Here is a 22,565-nt window from a genome sequence, read left to right as displayed (position 1 = left end):
TGGATCTTTGTAATAACTACACACCTTTTCTTCTTCCATGCAAGGAAATAGTTGCGGGTGAGCAGAGAGTGGAGGAAAATAATGACAAAGGTGTCTGAAATCCTCAGTCCTTGCCTAACTGCCTCTCCTGTGTTGGCTGAGCACCTCTGGAGACCCCATGTTTGCTGGTGAGGACTTTCCCAGATGTCCTGTTTGGATTCACAACTCTGTCACTTCTTTGGCCGCTTCCTCCTTTCCTTAAGGCCCAAAACCACAGGAGCAAGGTCCAAATGCTGGGAAGACGAAAGCTGTGCCTGCCAAGAGCAAATGCTCCCTCTCCACCTCCTCCTCCCTGCTTCAGTGGCTCCTGGGAGGATGCCCCAAAGATGCCTTCAGACGGGAACATGCCAGGCTCTCTGTTGAAAGCAGTTCCCAGCCCCCAGCTGAGGATGGCTTTGTCTCCCGCTTCCTTGCCTATTAAGCACACCACAGCACATGGACTAATTGCTAGGAAATGAGGCCCCAAAGAATGTATTTCAACAGGACCTGCAAGATGGTTCAAAGAAGGGAGCTGGCCAGGAGTGGGATCCGTGCCCAGGGCTTGGGGTGCAGGACACAGCTACATTGTCCAGGACTCTTCCTGAGGCAGAGGCACCAAGCCCAGCACTGACTTCCAGAGATGCTGAGAAGTCAGAGCCCGGGTCTCAGGGTCACAGAGCCCACTCCCTCCTCTCTGGGTGGAAGGTTCAGGAAGCACACATCTGTCACTCCAGCTCCTGTTCTGGAGTCCGTCCTTCTCAGAGAAGCCTTGGATTGGAAGGCCACAGTCTTCCCCTCCTGGCCCCTGTTCTAAGGAGGCTGGGTACCAAGTCGTCTCTGAATGGAGCTGTGGGAAGGGAGGAGCACAAACGTCCAGAATCACCTCCTGCTAACGCTCTTCAGAAACCCAACAGTCCCCTGCACCCTGCCCACCACTGGGCGCTTCCTGTTACTATTTACAGGTGAATCAAAGCCAACCTGAGTGTGCTACGCTTCAAACATCCACTGATGGCTGTTCATCAGCAGGCTGCTGCACCCCACCCCTGTCCTGTGTGAAAGAAAGGGCAGCCAAGCTGCCACCCAGCTATGCACGGTGAGACGTAGGACTTGCCCAGACCCAGGAGGCAGAGCATCGTGCAAGCTGCCTGGCAATGACTGGGTAGAGACCCCTACTGCTCCACAACAAGAAACCAGAGGCCCTCGCCTGCAAGCACAGTGTAAGAGTCATCCTCGTGCCCCTGCCCCCAGATGATCTTGAGACTGAACCCAGGGGAAGGAGACCTCAGGGGTGAAGGAAGCTGCCCTGCTTTAAAGGACTGTGTACTTCTCTCGCAGCCAGGGTCTAGAATGGCCTAGAACAGCAGAGGAGGGATGTGAGATAATTGTGCAGAATTACTTCTGATGAGAAGGTTGCTAAGGACTCTTCCAGGACTCAGGAGTTTTCTAGAACTTGCAGGTCCTTTAAGTCCCCTGCTCAGTCTGCACGAGGTTTACATATGTTCATCAAGGCTGGTTTTTCTCTCAATTCACACAATTGAGGGAACCTGGTCTGGTATTTTAATTGGTGGCCCTAGGTGACCCTTCCCAAGTGGAAGTCATATTCCTCTGGTGTCGGGTCACCGTGCTGACCAGGCATCCTCCCAGTGACTAGATTAGCAGCCATGTCAACAGACAGTGGGCCAAGCTCTGGGTCCCAAGCTGGGGACATAAAGTCCTAAAGGAATTATAGAGATCAAAAATAGCCCAGAAGAGTGTGTTCCAAGTGCCAGAGGTGGCCCAGCAATTCAGAGCTGGGGACAGGCCAATCCGGAGAAAGGTGCAGACAGTTAGAGGTGGGGGCAGAAGCCAGGAGAAGGCTGGCTGGGGTACAGGTCGTGGTTGGCTGGTTTCTAGCAGGGAGACTTCCGGCTGGCCCAAGGGCAGGTGTTTGGGGCACTTTCCTTTCTCCACAGGAGTGTGCCCTGGAATGGGTGCCCAGAGCCACAGGCTCATGAGCATTTGTCACAAGTCATGCCCTTTAATTAGAGACAGGATCTCGAGGCGGGATGGGGGAGATTTTGAGGTTCTCAGAGCTTCTCACAGGCCTAGAATAAGGCCCTGGGCACATCCCCAGGCCCCACACCGATGGTGAGCAGTGCAGTCCACCCACCTGTCCTGAACGGCACTCAGTCCCCTCCTGGGCAAGGTCCCTCAGAAGTGAGCTCCAGGCCCAACTCCCTGGCCCACAGGCTCAGGCCTCATGGTCTTATGTAGAGGGCAGCTCTAACAAGCCAAAGCCTGAGCCTCCCTGGAGTAAATGAGGCTGAGCCCTGAGTCCAGAAGTAACTAAGGGGCCCCCCTGCACCCTCTGCCGCCATGTGGGGCTGCCAAGGAACCAGCAGAAACAAATGAGTCCAGTAGAAACACATGAGCGGTTTCCAGAGAGAGAGAAAGAGTGAGGCCTGGCAGGATGGTGCACGCCTGCCATCCCAGCGGCCTGGGAGGCTGAGGCAGGAGGATTGAGGGTTCAAAGCCAGCCTCAGCAGCTTAGCAAGGCCCTAAGCAACTGAGTGAAACTTAGCGAGACTCTGTCTCAAAAATTTTAAAAAATGTATAAAAAGGGTTGGGATGTGGTTCAGTGGTTAAGCACCCCTAGGCTCAATCCCTATTACCAAAGAAAGGGAATGAAGACAGAAGGAGACAGAGGCCATAGGGCATAGTGGTCGGGAATGAAGTCCCTGGAGCCAAGGGTGGAAGTTTAATTTCTATTTCTGTATCACTAGCTCGTGACCTTGAAAACAGATAAGGAGAGCGGATTTGATTCTTAGGGTCCTCGGCCATCTGTAGAATGGGGGCAAACAACAATACCAGCCTCTCAGAGGCAACTGGAGAAATGAAGGAGCCAATCATACAAAATGCTTGGAACAACACCCAGCAGGCAGTAAGCGCTGGAATGTTTTTAAATGTTGGCTTTTCTTATTGAACACCTTCCTGCAATGGCTACAGGCAGAGCTTACAGCAGCCTCTAATTTGAAAATGCATTTGCATAGCAAGCCAACTTTTGTTTCTTTTCCAATGTTTTCTTCATACAGTAAGAGGATCATGAAAATTTTCCCTTCATACGTTTTTATTGGGATTAAATGAAATGATACATTTAATGTACTTAGAACCATGACTGTGGCTTAGTAAGCACTCAATATATGCTAGCTGTTTACTGCCAGTAGCTTAAGAGTGTTAGGGATTACAACGGGTGGTATAGAGTAGGGGCACCATCATGCCCACCCTGTGGCCAAGAAGCCTCTTGTTTGGAGGCTCTGGTCTGTTCCATGGTAACAAGTTGACCCTGCTATGGTGGAAGACAGGCATTTAGACCTAAGAAATTCCAGAGCATCATCAGGTATCAGACCTGGGCCAGACGGCCGAGGACACTTCCCACATCTCTTCCCCTGGAGATGTTCGTCGCTCTAAAGAATGGACACCAGAGCCCAGAGCAATGGTGCACGCCTGTAATCCCAGCAGCTCAGGAGGCTGAGATAGGAGGATCGCAAGTTCAAAGCCAGCCTCAGCAAAAACGAGGCACTAAGCAACTCAGTGAGACCCTAAATAAAAATACAAAATAGGGCTAGGGATGTGGCTCAGTGGTTGAAGGCCCCTGAGTTTAATCCCCAGTACCAAAATAAGAAATAAAGAATGGACATCAGGACCTCCAGAAGGCCCTCTCAGCCTCAGGACTCTGGATGCAAGCACTTGAGCTCCTTGTGAGGACCAACACCATCCAGTCCATCCTGAGTGTCCAGGGATCACGGCTGGGGAGAGACACGGGCACGGAATGTCAATCAAACAAGCCCTGAACGCCCCTCGCACTCTGCCGGGCTGTGGAGCACACTGGCCCGCACTGCTGGCCTGCTGCCGGCCTGACCCCGACCCCCGAGAAGGGCCCATGGGACCGAGAGGGTCAGGACCTGGAGACGCTGGGAGGGTTCACTTCGTGTTGGTTCAGAGTCATGCTGCCCCTGAACAATGACAAGAAGGCAGGGCCAAGCTTGTCCCACCTGCCCTCTACCCCACCCCTGGCTTAGGACGTTTACCTCGTGGATCCCAAAGTGGGCGTAGGAGTCAAAGTAATAATCTCGCGACGTCATCTCCTCCGGGTTCAGCAGCTTGGACATCTTGCCCCGCCCCGGGCAGCTGGGTTGAGTGGACACATGATGGACACATGGTACAGGCTTGGGTGGGACGACGGGCTGTGGGGGCTGGGAGGGGGGACTGCTCACCTGAGGAGGAGAGAGGGAGAGCCAGTGTTAACAGGTGCTGTCCTTGCATCGTTCACTCCTCTTCCTGTTCCCTCCCGAGCCCTCTCCGGTCCTCCTCGGCAGGCATTCTGAAGGGCTGATGACCTCTTCCAGCTCCCTGGCAGTCAGACGGACGGCTGAGACTCACAGAGAGGTGGCAGCCTACTGATAAGTCAGATGACCTGGACTGAACCCAGGTCCAGCTCTTGCTAGCCAGGTGACCTGAGCTGATCTAGGCCTTAGTCTCCATATCTGTGAAATGGGGAGAACCAAATTTCCTTTAGATGTGAGTGGGAAACTCTCAATAAAGGGAAAGACAGCCACAGAGCACAGAGCGGTGCCTGAGGATGAGGATTCCAGAGCAAAGCCGAGGCTGTCTTGACCCCAGCTCTGTGTCCACTAGCTGCTCTGGTTTGGTGTGGTTTGTCCCTTGAGGGTCCCTGTGTTTGGAGGCTTAATCTCCAGTGTGGCAATGTGAGAGAAAATGGAATCTGAAAGAGGCGGAGCCTCATGAGAGGTGATTGGATCATTGGGAGATGTCCTTGGAGGGAATTAGACCTAGCTCTCTAGTGGGACCCTGCTTCAATCTCAAGAGGGTCCTTATAAAAGAACAAGAATGGCCCTTCTCTGTTTTTCTGCTTCCTGTCTCATTAGGTGATCTCTCCCTCTTGCTCACACTCCCACCATTGTGATACCACCCGCCATGAGGCCTTCACTAGAGCCCAGTAGAAGCTGGTGCCACACTCTTGAGCCTCCAGAATTGTAAACCAAATAAACCTCTTTTCTTTACCAAACACCCAGCCTCAGGTATTTTGCTACAACACTACAAAACTGACTGCTATTTGTTGGCCCTGTGGTCCTGAAAGTCATTTGTTACCATTATGACTCCATTTATTCCTCAGTAAAATACAAATCATAATAAAGCATGCCTATAAGAACTGTCAAGGCCATTTGGATGAGTTTGTAGACATAAAGACTTTGTACACTTCCTGGAATGCAGGGAGTGCTTATTTATTTTGACTATTACTATTATTCTGACCACATAAATCATGTCCCCACTTATGTCTCAGTTTTCTCTTCCATAAACTGGGTCAGCTCAGACTTATTCCTAAGGGAAACAGAGGAATCCTAGAACACAGCAGATTAAAAAAATAGAAAATCCAAGGGATTCCATCCCTTCTCCTTGATGTGGTGCACTTGGCTCCAAGAATGTCCCATGTCCAGGGCTGGAGGAGTGAGCTGGGGGAGGGTGATGGTCCCATTTCCTGGTATATCTAGGCTACCACCTCTGGGAAATAAGCAGGCTTCCCAGTTTAGCAACATCGGATTTTAGGTCGACAAGATCCTGGGCAGGCTGGCAGAGAGGCAAGCGGGGCTGCCTCATTAGAATGCAGCAGGTGTGTCCACTCTCGGCTTGGGATGCTGGTCACGGTCCCTGGGAGGCTAAAAATAGACTGTGTCAATTGTACACTCCTATGCAGGCTGCAGAGTCACCTCTAAAGCCGAAGAAGTCTCAATGCATGCAGCTGACCCCAATATTGACTCCCATTTAAATATATTAAGGAGAGAAAAACTCCTAACCCGTCCAGGATTGTCCACAGCAATGGTCATAGGGCCCAGCACCCTTAGCTGTCATTCACCTAATTCCTAGCTTCCCTTTTCCTTGAGATCCCTGAGTCTCCTTCCCCAACAGCCACCTTATGAAGTATCTACCACACGCCACACACTGCATAATGCAAAGAGACAAATGAATTTGGGGGCCTTCAACTTCAACAGACACGGGTCTTGGGGACAAAGAGATGACTATCAGCCAATCACTGGTTCCAAAGGCTGCCACCCCATCTTGGCCTTCTGCAGAGGCAACTTGTCTTCTTCTAACTATGAGCTAATACATGAACTGTCTCCCAGAAGGCTGCGAGTCAGCAGGAAATAGTAATGACTTTCAATCTTAGGGCATTCAGCTATGTGGAGTGTGGCTTTTAATTCCACAAATACCTATTGCACTTCTGCTCTAGCAGGGCACTGTGTGGATCCTGTGAAAGAAACAGACATATGGGAACTGTAACCTCTAAAGACTCTTTTTTTTCCTAGACCCTAAAACACGCAACAACTCCACAGAAGCTAGAATAAGGTGTAGTCTGAAAAAGAAGTTCAAGGAAATTGTTCAGAGGGTGCAAAAAGAGAAAGAATTTACTTTAACTCAGAGAATCAGGAAATCCTGGGACAGCTGGCCACAGGGTAAGCTGGGGACCTTGGGTAGGTGGCGAGGGTGTGGGGGAATTCTAGGAGGAGAGGATGCTTAGGCAAATGGTGAAGGGGTGGGAAGGCAGTGAGCTTGCTGGGAGCAGCTTGGCTGCGATAGTGGGGGATTCATTCAGTTGAAAGAAAAATAAGGCCAGGTTAAGAGGTTGTAGTTAAATACAGAAGACCATGGGGAGCAGTTGCCCCTTCAACCAGGGAGTTCTCTGTTTGAGCCCTACTTCAGGAAGATGAATACCAGAGCAGCATGCAGGAGGGGACACGGAGGAGAAAGGAGGAGAGGGACTCGGGTAAGGGAGACCAGGGATGCATTTAGGAGGCTATTTTCAAAGTCCAGTCAAGACCTAATGAAAATCTGAACTGCTGGGTGGTAGAGGGGCTGCCCGCCAGGGAAATGCAGAAAGAGAATCTACAGGAGTTGGCAACTGATGGACCGTGGGGGGAGAGAGAGGAGCTGGAATCAAAGACGACCTCCATGTTTCAAGCCTGGGTGAGTAGGGAAACGGTGACATTAACAGAATAAGCAAGTCAGCGGGAAGAGCAGGTGGGGGTGGGGGAGATTTGGATATGTGGAGTCTGAAATGTCATCAAGTCCTATAAGACAAGATGTCTAGCAAGCAGATATCAACACAGTGCCAGTCGATAAACACCAGGAGCAAAATTGAAAGGCAAATGACAAACTGGAAGTACACCCTCACGTGTGACAAAGGTTAATACCCTTAATATGGAGAGAGCTCCTAACACACCCGTAAGGAAGAGAAGAACACGGCCAATTTAATGTGGACAAAGAGTCTGTGCTCTGTTCATGCAAGAATAAATATAAATGGCAAATTAACATGCAGGAAAAAAAACCTCACCAGCAGTCAGGTAAATTCAAAACAACAACAACAACAAAATGCAAGTGGTCCCCATAAAAACTGTGAGATTTGTTTAAAAAAAAAAAAAAAAAAAAGCAGTTGCCCTCACCCACTTCCTGTGGGAATGTAAATAGGTCAAGACTTTTTGGAAGTCACTAAAAAATTTTTTAAACACAAATCCTTTAACCCATAATTGCATTTTAAAATTTATCCTAGAGCATTGTAATAATCATATATATGTAGTTACAAAAATTTCATGATGGTGTTGTCCATAACGGCAAAAAGTAGTTAACTTTGATGCTCCACAAAACAAAATTAATTAAATCCACGAGGGTGTATTCCACAATAGAATGTTATGCAGCCATTAAAAATGTCATGGGAAGAGTGTCTAATAACACAAAGATAGAGTGCAGTAAATTGTTGGTTGAAGATGACAAGCACAATAAGGAAAGACTGTGTGACTGCGTTTTAGCCACTAAAACCTGTTCCTGCCTGTGTGCGAAGAGGGCAGATTCAGAGAAGGCACCAGAACTGGCAGTGACTATTGCAGAGAGTTGGGCTAAGAACAATTGATTCTTTGTTCTTGTGCTTGCTTTTAATATTTTCTGAAACAGATGCCATTAATATGGTACAACTCTTTGTAAATAGCTAAGAATAATAATATTGAAAAAGAAAAGGAAAAAGTTATCCTAGATCTTTGGAGAGAAACTGAGGCTGGGACTCTGCTTTGGAAACTATTTCTGGGGATGGGGTCCTGAAAGTGTGCCTGTGGGAGAGGCTCCAAGGGAAGTGGGGAGTGGGCGTGAGGATGGGCCTAGGAGAGAAGTCAGAGTTACTGTCCCATGAGGACCTTGGAGCCCCCTGGAGACCCAGGGAGAGAGGTGGGGGGGGGACAGGGAGACAAACAACAAAGTGGGGAGGAGGTGTCCTCATTCCTCCAGCCCCAAGACTGACCCTCCCCTGAGGGAGTGCAATCCAAGCATTGCACTCCTGTGTCCAGCAAAGGGCTCCAGGACCAAGTCGACCTTCATTCAGGACCCTCTGAGCCTCATCTATCCGGGGTGACAGTGAGCTCAGAAGGCAGTGCACAGCCACCTCGAATGGTGTACATGAAGCTGGCCCCAATATTGACTCCATTTAAATATGCTAAAAGAAAACCTCCTAACTAGTCGAGGCATTGTGCATGGTCAGGGTCACCAGGCCTCCTGCAACCCTTAGGGGTCATTCAACCCTGATTCCATGATCCCCTTTTCCATAGTCTCCTTCCCCAACAGCCAACTTACAAAGTATCTATTGTGTGCCACACATTGTGTTTTTAAGGCAAAGGGATGAATGGATTGGGGGAGGATGGACTTCAATAGCCACAGGCCACAGAGACAAAGAGGTGACTGTCCCAGGCCAGTCTCTGTTCCCAAAGGCTGCCAGCCCAGCTCAGTCTCCTAGGGGGGACCTGTCCCTCTGAGCATGGGCTATTCGGTATGTCCTCTCCCAGAAGTCTTCTCCAGAGTAAGAAGGGGAAGTGGCCCGAGCATTCAGCTGCAAATGCTTACTGAACACCTACCACAGAAAGGCAGTGTGCAGCTCCTGGGGAAGAAACCTGAGATGCATAGCCCGCTACAGGTCGCCATATAGACAAATAGGAACCAGTGCAGGAATCCAGACATCTACTATAAAAGATGGCTCCACTGCAGATGAAGGTCCTCGGAGGGGATCGGAAAACTTGGCTTTTGGCTTATCTGTCTGCCTACCCAGGGCCCTGGGAAGACTTGAAGAGCACCCCCAGGGCCCAAGCCCCTTCTCTCTGGACATTTTGCCACCCTGGAGTCCTGGTCCTGCCTGCTTCGCCTGCTGTCCAGTTTTGGCGGTTGTTTCTGCACGGTCGCCTCTACCTTGGTCTTGCCCAAGCCACCGGGGACCCAGTGCGAGGAAAGGGCCCTGCTCTTTCCCCACCTCCTCTGAGGGCCCAGCCTCGGGCGCCGCCGTTTGCTGAAGGTCTGTGATGGTGACAGGCTGAAAATTATGTCCCACTGGATAGCTTTGTGACTTGTTTTCTACTCTTAATGCCAACTACTGACCAGGACTGTCCTGCCTTTGGGGTGGACTTTCCAGGGGCCTCTTCAGCTAGGTGTTCTCCTAGTCTGTCCGTTATATTTTGGTGAACAGGCCTGGGCACCCCAAAACATGGAGATAAAGGACATCAGAGCACAAAAGTTGGAGGCCAAAAAGATCATTTCCTGAGGAGGTGGCATTTGGATTGGTCCTTGAAGAATGGGTGAGATTTCCCACACATGGGTGGGGACCCAAGGAGAGCATTTTTGATCTAACCCACCTCCACTTGTAAAGGACAGCAGATGATGAAGGACAATGTTGGACATGCCTATTGCTGACCTGGGCCCACTGTGCCAAGCACTTTCCAAGTGTCATTTCACGAAATCTTCATAATAATTCCATGAGGTGCTGAAATTTACAGACAAGAAAACTAAAGTTCCATGATATTTGAGTCATTTGCCAGAGCCCAGAGCTAGCGAGGAACAGAGCCAGAATGTAAACCAATGTCTGTTTGACACTGAAGCCCGCGCCCTTAGCACTGGTGCTATGGCAAGCTCAGTTCAGCCCAGCTGAGCTCAACTGAGCTACTGCAGGAGGCCAGGCCTTGTGCTGGGAAACGAGTGGCAAAGCTGGCCCAGGAAAGCAACGACTGCCCAGAGCAAAGTGCTTCCATGAAACTAAGCTCCTACAGGCACTTCTCCAAGGGAGCGGACAGTCGGCTCCAGGTTGCAGATGGAGAAACCGAGAACTGCGTAAGAAAAGCCAGAGGTAGATCTAGAAACGGAACTTTCAAGAAAGTAGGAAAGTGGTGGGGGCCCGGTGAGAAGAAAGAGGAGAGTGGAGAGGAGGGGCTTCTTTTAAAGGGGGAAGGTGGGATGCAGAGAGTAGAGAGAGGCCAGTGCTTTCCGCGCCAGGCTGCTGAAGCTAACCCAAGCCCTTTGGGCTATAAATGGCTCCTACTGGCACCAGCCCAAGCTGTAAAAACATTTTTTTTCCCTGAGAACAAGAGGCTCCACTAGAGGAGCCAAATCCTGCTCTGTTCTCCAAATGTCAAGAGAGCTTTTTCTAACCCAAGCCATTCATCCGCAGCAGTGGCCTGGAGACCCCAAGGTGGGAAGAGAGAGGACAGGATGGCAGGAGCTGGGACACTGCAGAGGAGCAGAGGAGGGGTGGGCCTCACCTGTCCCCCCCCAACTGCCTTTGCTCTCTCCTCCCACCCTGTCCTTGCAGCCAGCCCTTCCACCAGCATTGCCCTGGACACTCACTGCACCCTGTCACTCCCCGACGTGTAGGCACGAGGCTGTGATCTGAACTTGGCCCTTGTAGTTGGTACTCACATAAAGAGTTAGCTCGACGAGCACCATCTGTCTGCCTGTAGAGATCAGAATTTTACACAGAGAACATTGCAATGGTGTGACGCCAGGCAGGGCTCTATAGGGCCGTTGGACCTCTCCTACTACCCAAGATCACACTGCAAATAAGTAGTTTTCACCTCTGCCTTTGGCCAAAGAAGACCCGAGTTCCACCTTCCTATCTGCTCTCCTTCACCCATGTTTCCTGTCACTGGGCACAGATAAGGGACCCCACAAAGTCATCTTGAAGCAGCAAGTAGCTCTAGTCCACTGCCTCTTACCTGGGGTGCAGAACCCCAAGAGTCTAGGGTAGGTCCGGTGCAGCTGGTCCTGCATGTCTCTGTTGTCCTCTCGCACTTGGCCAGCAGGGCTCTCCAGCTTGCTCCAGGACTCCTAATGCCCCTAGAGTGGGCTTCTTGGGCACAGACCCTCTCAAGTTGTCCCTTCCCTAACCAAAATGCAGGGGCCAAGGCAGCTACTGCTGCCTGCCACTGAGTGTCAGCTACTGTCATCCATTTGTCTTTCCTGTTAACAGTGTCTCTGTCTGTAATTCTGGTATCTTGACAGAGCCCTCGTCATGTCATGTGCTGTTTTGTGACCTTGGAGTCAAGACCCCCCCCCCCAAAGGCTGCACTTCCTGGAATCCCCTTCTCTCAGGTGCTATCACCCACCACTCTCAGTCCCCATCTTCCCGCTCTCCTGAGTACACTGCTTGGGAAGTGCTGAGCCAGGGTTCATGAAGGGGCCTGGGGCTGTGGTTCTCAAAGTGTGATCCATGGACCATCGGCATCAACATCACCTGGGGGTTTGTAAGAAATGCAAATGTCGGGGCTGGAGTAGGCTCAGTGGTAGAGTGCTTCCTCCTCATGCATGAGGCACTCGGTTTGATCCTCAGCACATAAAAATAAATAAATAAAAGAAAGATATTGTGTCCATCTACAACTGAAAGAAAGAGAGAAAGAGAGAAAGAAAGAAAGAAAGAAAGAAAGAAAGAAAGAAAGAAAGAAAGAAAGAAAGAAAGAAAGAAAGAAAGAAAGGCAAAATGTCTAGGCTTTATCAGAAACCTCTCTGGAGTGGGGTCCAGCAATCTGTGCTCAGCAAGCCCCCCAGGGGACTTCCATACACTACTCAGTTTGAGAATCACTGGTCTAAACTGGCGCTGCCCACACTGTACTCCACAGAATAGTCCCTCCAAGAAAGTGTTCGGTGGACAGGTACATTTGTGCAGATAAGCTGAAGAGATTTCTTCTTTGTGATACTTCTAAGCCTTTCATTTGCTAAAATAAATTGGAAATCTCCAAGCAGGAATGAGGGTGTCTGGTACCACCAAATTTATGACTGTGGCACTCTTTTTTACTAAGAAATCTATCAACATGCTAGAAACTAATGTTCCGAAGGAAACAATCTGGGCTCTGACTGAGAACCGTTTCTGTAATCCAATCTCTGTCAAACATTGTGGGGTGGCTTTCAGGCCCACCCTAGATGAATGGGATCAGAACGAGTGCATGTTCAGCAAGGTCCCTGGGTGGTGTCTATGAATGCTGGTCCTGACAGTGCTGGGGAAGGCCCCAGCCTTTCCCATTCCCTTGCAACCCCCTGAGCTCAGATGCAGCCCTCAGATGCCCACCTGGCACTGCTTGGGTACTGCTAAGATTCCCACACTGCGTCAGGGCCAGCCAAGGAAGAGAGACAGCCAAAGATTCCGGGAAGCTCTTTAGCTCTAATGGAAGAAGATCAGGATCAGTTTGAGTTCTGCCATTCTCAGGCTTTGTGACCTTGGCCAGTTCCTAACTCACAGTCCCAACCAGAGTTCAGTTTGAAGGCAGCCCCAGCGGGCTTCCGTGTGCTGTGCCCCGGTGCTTCCTGACAGCCCCTGGCTGTCTCTTTGTGGTACAACAGCAATGCCTACCTCATATCAAAATGGCTCAGCTCCCACACAACACTCCTCTGTCTCCTGGATCAGTAACTGCTGGGAGAGCGTCTCTTGGATTTGTTGGACCTGACCTATTTTTTAAATAAACTGGGGCTGTTTTCCACTATTAGTCACTTTTCTCCCAAGCCTCCATATATTAAATTTTCTTTTTGTATCCTCAGATATTTGGGTTGCAAAGAGATGTCAGGTTAATTGGATGTTTGGCTCCTGGCTCTTCCTCATTAATGGGCTTTAAGAGCAGGCTTCCCTGTGTGTCCCCCTCCCCTTTATCCCTCTTCCTGCCCCAAAGTAGAAGGATCCTCTCTCTCCTTGGACTGGAAGAAGGTTGCTGGGCACTTGGCTTCCCTTTCTGGTCGCCTGTACAGGCAGACATGCAGTTTCCTCTCACCCCTCACCTCACTGGCATTAGGCTGCTCTTTTAGTTACAGATTTGAGTCACATGATCCCTGGGGGGATCTGGGCTGGACTCTCATTTCCCCAGCCTGAGGACATCAGCAGAGATGTCTGTCCTGTATCCTCTTCCTCAATATGTAGACAGAACACCTGTGCACTCTGCTCCTGGTTCTCTTGTCCCCGTTCATATCCCTATGCAAACTCAAACTCTCTGACCCTCAGCTTCCTCTTCTGTCAGATGGCAAAAAAACTATATGTTCCATCTCTTGCATGGGCTGTTGGGAGGACTGAAAGATTCTGAGTATGCAAACTTTCAGAGGAAATGCTAAAATGTGATACAGGGACATGAGAAGTCCAGTTCTCACCATGTGATCCATGTCATGGTGCTAAAATTTTAGAAACTCTCTGGGCCCTTTGCTGGAACTGGGCACAGTGGCTTTGGCTGCCCTTAGAGTCGCTTGACCCCGCTCCTCACCCTCCATAGTGTCCACTCTAGGCTTTAGCTCTGCCCCACCTCCCTCTGAAGCCGCCTGAGAGCGATGGGATTGATTTCTGCAGGACGGGGCCAAACTTGGAAAGGAAATACTTTCTCAAACCACTGACACCTGGGTCTGTCCTGCTCCTATTCTGAATCCTGTGGCACCTGCTGGTCTAACACTACTGATTATTATCTGTTTTGTTTTACAGAAAAATTCTCACACAAATTATCTCACAACTGTAGGTGTTATCTGCACAAAAAGAAGTAAATTCTTTCAGACTTGTAACCAGGTCTTCTGTGTCTCTGCTTCCCCTCAATACTTGGCATAGATCTGAGAACTCAATAAAGATGTGTTGATCACAGGCTCACCATTGCTCTTTAGAGATATACTGTGAAAGTAGAGTTGGGCATGGTGGTGCACACCTGCAATCCCAGCAGCTCGGGAGGCTGAGGCAGGAAGAGTGAGGGTTGGAAGTCAGCTTTAGCGACTTAGTAAGGCACTAAGTAACTCAATGATACTCTGTCTCAAAAAATAATAATAATAATAAATAAAATAAAATAGAAAAGGCTGGGGATGTGTCTCAGTTGTTAAATGTTCCTGGGTTCAATCCCCAGTGCCAAAAAAAGAAAAGAAAAGATAAAAAGAAAGAGAAAAGGCAGCTCCTGGCCACCATGCAACCAGAGAACTTTCAGTGAGAGGGTAGTGAGGTGGCAGGAAGATAGAAAAAACTGAGAAGAATAATCATCAGAATGCCAGTAATGCTCCAAACCCTTTGAAGTGTTCGACAGTACTCCAATTGTCTTTACGGAGAAGTGTCTCATCTCCTAGGATTTCAAGAAGAAGGAAATACTTTGCAAATATAGATTCCATTTATGAAGACTCCGCTGTGTAGATGACAAGAGGCTTCGAGTACAGACTTAGTGTATTTGTTAGGCATTTTTTTCAAGCAATCTCTTCACACTCAAGTAGTGCAAGACTTCCCTGCAGGTAACGATGGTGCCATGACTCAAAGAAGCTGGCTGCCCGGGTCTGCCCACACAGCATGGCTGGCCAGGAGCCAGGAGGTCACCCCTCACCACTGTCAGGCACCATTGTCAGGCCATTAAGCTTGTGGTTGGAGGAAAAATGAGCTCCTAAGTCGTGTGGTAAGACAGAAGGAGAATCACAAGTTGCTGACCAACTCATCTAGATCCTCACCTGGTTTCCATGGATTCCTCCAGCAAACCTATGTACTCCAAATATACTTCTACCATGATTCGAAGAAGAAATGAATGACTCTTTAATCAGAGATTCTGATGCAAATACTCACTGAAAACACTGACATTTCAGCTAAAAGGGAATCATGTCAGCTGTTCGGTAATATGCAGGTCTATTCCAGAGGTGGTCTCAAGTTAACCAATATAGATTCCAGGATTATGGATATTTTAAGTGCTCCCAGATGATTCCAGCAATCAGTTAAAAAGAAAGAAAAAATGTCAGAACTAGCAGTTCTCAAGACAGTGATTACTGGACAGTGAAAGATAGTGATCCCTGAGAGGTGGCCAGCAAGGTGAATCCTATGATTGCCCCAGCTGCCAGCCTGGAAAGAGTGCCCAAGCTACAGCATCAAATCCAGGCGGAACCCAGAAATCCCTGCTGATAGAAGAGATGGAGATGGGAATCTGAGGACGGCACGCAGCTAATGTTTGCAGAGCAGAGTCCTGGAGAGCAGAACACCATTCTTCAGTCTGAAGCGCTCTGTAGAGTGCCCCTCGAGTCTTCAGCTAAGACTGATTGACCCACACACCTGAATAATCTACCTAAGGTCAGGAAAGGAGCTCCTGAAAAGATAGAATGGCTAATTCATAGCACCCACAGGGTGCTACAGAGATTCCCACACAATGTCATTACAAGCCCAGGACCCCTGGGAGAGAGACGGAGGTTCCAGAAAGCACTTTAGCACCAACAGCAGAAGGTCAGGCATCAGTTTGGGCTCCACCACCTTCAGGCTCTGTGATCTTGGCCAGTCTCTGTCCAGCAGGTACTATCAGGGTCCCGGTGTGGCTCAACTTGAAGGGGGTCCCTGGTGGGCTTTGATGCACTATGTCCCTCAGGAGATGTGTTTGGGGGGCAGTATTTTCTCCTCAATAGTGAAAAATTAGCCCTAGACTAAAATAATATTTAAAAGCAAAACCTGAAAAAGATTAAATGGTCCAAGTAGTTCAACTGCTTCCCAGAAAAACATCTAGCACCAAACAAAATAAAATCCACAGTGTCTGGCATCCAGTCAAAAATTACCAGGCTTGCAGAGAGGCAGGAAAATAATATCTAAAATGCCTACAATAAGGAGAAAAACAATAACCTACAAGTGCTATAATATTACTTGAAGGTAGACTATAATAATAATACATACATACACACATATATCACATTGCTTGCCGTGTGTGTGTGTGTGTGTGTGTGTGTGTGTGTGTGTAGTCACTTTATAAAAACAAAAATATGGATTTTCCTCAAAAAAGGCAGAAAAAGAATAAGGGCAGCAAAGAACAGTGATATAAAAACAAATAGCAAGACAGTAGGTTTAAACCCAAGTGCACAAATAATTACATTAAATGTAGTGGTAAAAACACCTCAATTAAAAGGCAGAAGCTGTCATATTAGATTTAAAAAGCTACCATATGCCTCCCGATTTGAGACTTACTTTACATATTTAAAAAGTTTCAAAGTAAAAAGATAAAAAGATACATGGTGTTAATTCTAATTAAAGGAAAGATAGAATATCTATGTTAATATCAACTTCAGAGCAAATGATATTGTCAGTAAAAAAAGGAGGACATTCCATAATGATCACTCACCTACGGACTTAATAATCCCAAATATTTATTGCATAATGAAAGAGCTAGAAAACATATGAAGCAAGAATCAATAGAGCGAGTCACTGGGAGGATACAAATCAAAACTACACTGAGGACTGGTAAAGTAGCTAAATGAGAGAGGGCTTCCCTGGCATGGGCAAAGTCCTGGGTTAGATCCCCAGCGTGGAAAAAAACCTAAAGTGAGATACAATCTCACATCCAAAACATGACTAATACATATTTACATATTTTTTTAAAAAAAAACAGAAAACAACAAGTGCTGGCAAGGATATAGGGAAATTGGAACCTTGCATGTTGTTGGTGTGAATGTAAAATGGTAAAGCCGCTGTAGGAAACAGCATAATCGTTCCTCAAAAAAATGAAAAACTGAACTAACATATGATGCTGTGATTCCATTTCTAGGTTTTAAACTCAAAATAATTGAAAGCAGATTCTCAGAGAGATATATGTACACTCTTGTTCACATCAGCTTTCTTCCCAAAACTTGGAAATAAACCAAGGATCCGTTGAGGAGTAGATAAAACCTGACAGGTGCACACAGTGAAATATTATCCAACCTTAGGAGCAAGGAAATCCTGGCAGGTGCTACAGCATGGATGAAACTTGGGAAAATTATGCTAAGGGCAATAAGCCATTCACAAAAGTCGAATATGGTGGGATTCTACCTAAAGGATACTTGGAATTGTCCAGACCATAATTGTCCATAAAGAAGACAGAAAATTGAACAGTGGTTGCTAAAGGTCAGGGAGAGGAGGACAGGAGAATTAGGTTCCATGAGTACACAGCATTTAGGTTTTGCAAGATAAAGAAAGTCCTGGAGGTGGATGGTAGTGATGGTTTCACACACTCTGAATATACCTAATGCCACCAAAACGTACATCTGAAAATGGTTAAGATGGCAAATTTTATGTTTTAAAAAAAATTTAATTTTTTACCAAAATTTTTAAAAATGGAGACAAATATCTGATCAAATCACAAAGAAAAATAGACAAATCTGATGATTTTGATGGTCTAAAGCTAAAATAGGCAATCCTTGGACTTCAAGTCTTCAAAATGAAGAACTGTTGGTTCCCATCCCATCACTTCCCAAACTCCCCAATTAAGAAATTAAAGCACCCCTCTGTTAAATAAAAAAGACCATTTATTTCCCAAGGACTATCTGTGGGTGCTGAACCTGGGAACGGAAGTATAGGTAAGCAAAGGGAAGCCCTGTGCTAAAAGGAGGAGCAGGAAAGTCCAGAGCCAAGAGCCATCTCCTCAAAACTCCGGGGTTCTACACTCACATCCAACCTCCTGCCACCTCTCCACCTGCTCCCGCACTTTGGCCCCATCCCGCTGGCCTTCGCTCTGTCCTTGAGCACACCCAGGATCACCTCCACTGAAGGCCTTCGCCCCAGTGGTCTCCCCACGTGTTGGAAGGCTTCCCTTTTGTCCTCACTTGGTTTCTATTCCATTGTCGCCTCTCCCCACTGCCCTCTCTGCAAACATCCCGCCTCCGTCACATTCTGCTTCCTTACCTGCCTTACTTTTTCCAGCATTTCAGTTCCTGGCACTGCTTTATATATTTGTTTATTGTCTGTCTCTCCCACCAAATGAAAGCTCTTACCAGTGCTGGCAGGATCAGGCTCTCCGCTACCATGATACCAGTTGATAGAGCTGAGCCTGGACTGAGTGGGTGTTCAATAAATGTTTGGGACACAAGAATGGACGAGCAAATGGATGGATGGGTGGATCCCTTAACTAAGGGGCTTGTGGGGCTGATGCAAGGATAAGAAGCACAGTGAAACTGGAACGGAGAGTCATCCTTGGAGACACACTCTCAGCCTGGGCCAGGAGCTCCACAAGAGAGCCCACAGGGCACCTGAGGACAGAAGGTGCATCATCCGTGCCCCGGTTAGACTGTGGACCCACAGCATGGAAGAAGGCTGGGTGCTCCAGAGCCCAGGAACACAAGATCAGCCCTTGGCAGCCATTTGACCCAAGAGGCTAGCTGGAGCTACCAGAGCCCCCACTGAAAAGTTCATGTACATTAGCAAAGTTTTCAAGCCTCTCCCACCATGATCTGAGCCCCACCAACTCCTCAAGCTCCTTTTCAGGCTTCTCCCCTCCTCCAATGCTGCTCCATCCTACCACCCTTTGCTGCGCCCCCTCAATCCCTTAAAAGTCTCCTGGCCTTTGTTCCTGCTGCTTCCCCGCCTCAAGCCACCAGCTCCTCCCTCTTACTTCCCACCCACCTGCCAAAGCCCTCTCCTAGACAACTTCACCAAGTCTTCCAGGAGGCCCCGCCGACCTTCCCTATGGCAACTCCACTTTGATCACCTTTGGTTCATGAAGAAATCAATCACAGGACACACGGGCTGCCTTTGAGAGGAAGGCAGCAACAGTCTGTGGTGTCGTACCAGGCTCCTTTGTAAGATCAGCCTTTTGTTGATCCGAGGGTCCTGATCCCTTATTAAGTTATACAGTCCCCCCTTCGGTGTGTGTCATAGTCCCTTCCCCGCTGAAGAGTCATGAAATTCCCTCTCCCAGGTGACTACGTACAATTCTCAGAGGAAGCCTGAAACTCCAGTTCTGTCTCTGTATAAAAGAAAGCCTGTGGTTTGGAGGTGCCATAAAATGTTAGGGGATGGAAGGAATCGAAGCTTGCAGCCTTCAGGGGCTATGCCCTTGCTTCTCTTGTTCCCGCATTGCAGTTCTTAGCAAATGGTGCAGTCTTGTGTTAAATTCCAAGTCTTGTCTCACCCACAACAGCTCCCTCCCCCAGCGCCCCCCTTGTAGTCTTTACAGTACCCCTGCAACTCTTGGTGTCCCTGTCTGAACCCCTGCCAAAGCATGTGTTCCTCAAAAAAAAGGACCATTTCTTACCATTGATTGATTCATCTCTAGGATTTATCTTCGTACTGGCATGGAGCTGGCACACAGGACATGCTAAGTGAATATTTGTCAAAGGAACAACTGGTTGAATGGACAGAGGGATGGATGGACAATTAGATCTATAGAAGGGACTGACACTTCAGAGAGTTTAAGTGGCTTCCCCCTCCAGTCCCTGGTGTCAGTAAATGACCCAACTCATGGCTTCCTGCCTCCAGAGTTGTCCCTAAGCAGGACTGCTGAAAATGTGTCTTCAGGATTTGACTTCCCTTCCATTCTCCGGGCAACTTGCCAGATGAGTAGGGCCCAAATGCTACTCTTTGATCTCTTTGGGCCTGACTTTCACTTGCAAACCAGATTGGCTTTTCTGGTTTCATCCAAAAGAGGTAAGCATTTAGCAACCTGATTCGACAGTCACCAAGGTCTAGATCCTGAGGCACGGATGGCCAGTGGTGATAGCCCTGCCTACAACATCTCCTAGGACATGGGGCAGTGCCGTGAACTCTCTCTTACGTCAGGGAGTTCACTCACCAACTGGATACAAAAATATGACCCTGTGCATGAATCACCCGACCCGAGAGACCATCTCCAACAACCCCAAGGGCGCCTTCCTTGGGCCAGGCTCATAAAATGATCTTGAAGAAGAAAACTTCTTCTCGGGCAGTTGTGAAGGCTCAGAGGTGCACAGGGATCCTCGGCCTCAGCCAAAGGACCCCACGATGAGAAAAGTCCCACTTCTGGATTAGGACCTCTTATCTCCAAGTCCCAGTTTTGCCTCAATTCACTGCATGGCCTAGAGTCAGCCACCATCCTCTCTGGCCTGGGATCCCTGTCTACAAAAAGAGAAGGGACAGCATTAGACACTATCAAGCCCAAGAATCAAACAAGCGTCCAGGGGGATCAAGCGGGTGACGGAAGTCAGTGCCAGGAGCAGGTGTAGGTGATGTCACCACCCTGAGGGAGCAACGTGAATGGCAGGTGCAGACTGGGCCCCTCCTCCAAGAGGTGGCCTGGGCCCTGTGCTGTTGTCTTCTCATCAGACACTTCTTTATTTTTAAATGTTGGCCTCTCTGAGGCTAAATGAAACCTGTCCTTGGGCAGGTTTGGCTTATTCTATTCCATTATTTATTACCTTGTGTTCATAACTAGAGAGTAGAGGCAGAGAAAGAAGCAGATCGGTGAGGAGCAAGGCAAGGGCAAAAGGTCACAGCCCTGAGAAACCAACCATGAGGCCACGATCACCACAAAGCAGAAAACAGAAGCTTCAAGACCTACGGCGCCTGTTTCCCAGAGCAGGTTAGACAGCGGAGTCAGCCCTGATCAGTGGGGCCAGAGCGGCAAGTTCCCAGGAAGATAAGAAGAAGCTGATGGTCACCTGGTCCACGTGCAGGCACAGTGTCCTGTGATCAGAATCACCTGGAGGACAGAGAGTTTCTTACTCAACAGGTATGGGATGGGGGAGCATTTGCAATTTCTAATAAGCCCCCAGTTGCTGATATGACAGGTGCAGAGACCACACTGGTGACCAGGAGGCATTTGGGTTCTGAGATAGGCCTGCTTCTGTTTGAAAACAGCTATGTGACCTTGTGACCTTGGGAAGTTCACTGACCCTATCTGCGTCTGTTCCCTCTTTATTCATAAATCCGGGATACTCTGAGTATCTTCTCAGAGGACTGTTGAAAAGTTAAATGAGATAATCCATGTCAAGAGCTTTGAAAGGTGCTTGGAGTACAGCTAGCGCCCAGTGAGTGACATGAATAATTTCTGTTTGTGCAAGGAGTTTAGTGGAAGTGGTGGTTGCAGTAACCTGGCATTGGGAACAAAGACGCTCCACCCCCTAGGTCTAAGAGAAGTGGCTGGGACCCAAGCTAGCAAGGGCTCCGCAGAGAGGATTACGGGAAAGCTCCACTTCAGGGAAAGAGCCAGTAGACAGTAACCCCACAGGGGACGAACAGGGGACAAATGCCCTGACCACTCACTCCTCCCTTCTCTGCCCTCCTGCTAATGTCCCCACAGGGGAACTCAGTCAGCCACAGAGTGGGAGGAGCTAAGAAGTGAATCGGGTAAGAACTGTGCATGGAAAGTTCCACAGAACAGGATGGAGAAGGACGGGGAATAAGTTAGAGGGGCGGACAGAAGATGCCAGGGCACTTAGGAAAGAATCCACACAGGTCATTTGGTCTATGCCATCATCTTGAGGTAGGATGATTCTCTAACCCAACGGACACAGGTGACTTCCAGCAAGAGAGTGGTTTCTGAAAGGCTCCATGTGCCAGGGTGAGCAAGCCTCTACTAACCGCTTGATGCAGCCTGAAATGCCAACCATACTCCAGCACCAGCCTGGTCCCCAGTGTCACCAGGTAGGTGAGCCAGATGACCTTGACACCAAACCCAGCCAGCTCTGACACTGAGCCAACCAGACATCACCCTCAGAGGACATGGAACTCCTTAGCATTTTGTAGGGGACAAGAGACCACCTTCCAAGGGACAGGAAAGACAGGATGAATTTAGCAGACCCTGCAAAATGAACTTAGCAAGCTAACACACGGCCTTGAAGCCAGTTCTCTGACCCAAACAAAGTAATGTCTCCTCAGAATATCCTCATCAAGCCAGGTGCTGTGGTGCATGCTTGGGAGGCTGAGGCAGGAGGATCACAAAATCAGAGTCAGCCTCAGTAACTTGGCAAATCCCTAAACAACTTAATCAGAGCCTGTTTTAAATTTTTAAAATAATAATGAAAAGGACTTGGGATGTAGTTCAACGGTGAAGCATCCTGGATTCCATCCCCAGTGACCCCACCCCCCGCAAAAAAAAAAACCAAAAAATAGAATATCTTCATCAAAGGACAGTCACACCATCCTGCCCCTTCCTCCACTTCCTCTACCTGAATTCTCCTTATACTGCAGGATTTGGGGACTGGAATAGGCTTCCAAGATGTACTAAGTCACCTTAGCCCCCTAGGGGGAAATCACTAGAACATTCTCACTCTCTTCTCTAGAGACTTAAAAAGGACTGGTGGCAGAAAAATTCCACTAATGGTAGGATTCTGGAAGTCTCTTTGCACCTGGACCAAATATTGAATGTACCTGTTGAAAAGAACTCCAACTTAAGTTTCCCCTTTATTTTGGCTGGAATAGGGAGCTGGCCAGGTGACCCTCCGTGAGTCCTTTAGGCTTTTGGAGCCTGTTTAGTGATATCCTACCTGACCACAGGGGACAAAACCACACA

At 48.5% G+C, this 22,565-nt stretch overlaps 1 protein-coding gene across 1 annotated transcript in view; it reads right to left on the bottom strand.

The window, feature by feature from the left end:
• Nucleotides 1-22,565, bottom strand: part of Prmt8 (protein arginine methyltransferase 8) — an 86,258-nt gene that overhangs the window by 47,761 nt on the left and 15,932 nt on the right. The window contains exon 2 of the mRNA XM_076852552.1: nt 4,086-4,271. Coding sequence (XP_076708667.1) covers nt 4,086-4,271 — 186 coding nt within the window. The remainder of the gene's footprint in view (nt 1-4,085; nt 4,272-22,565) is intronic.

Source organism: Callospermophilus lateralis, chromosome 4 (genome assembly GCF_048772815.1).
Source record: "Callospermophilus lateralis isolate mCalLat2 chromosome 4, mCalLat2.hap1, whole genome shotgun sequence".
NCBI lineage: Eukaryota > Metazoa > Chordata > Mammalia > Rodentia > Sciuridae > Callospermophilus > Callospermophilus lateralis.
Note: the sequence above shows the minus strand (reverse complement) of the source record. Positions and strands in the feature narration are given on the sequence as shown.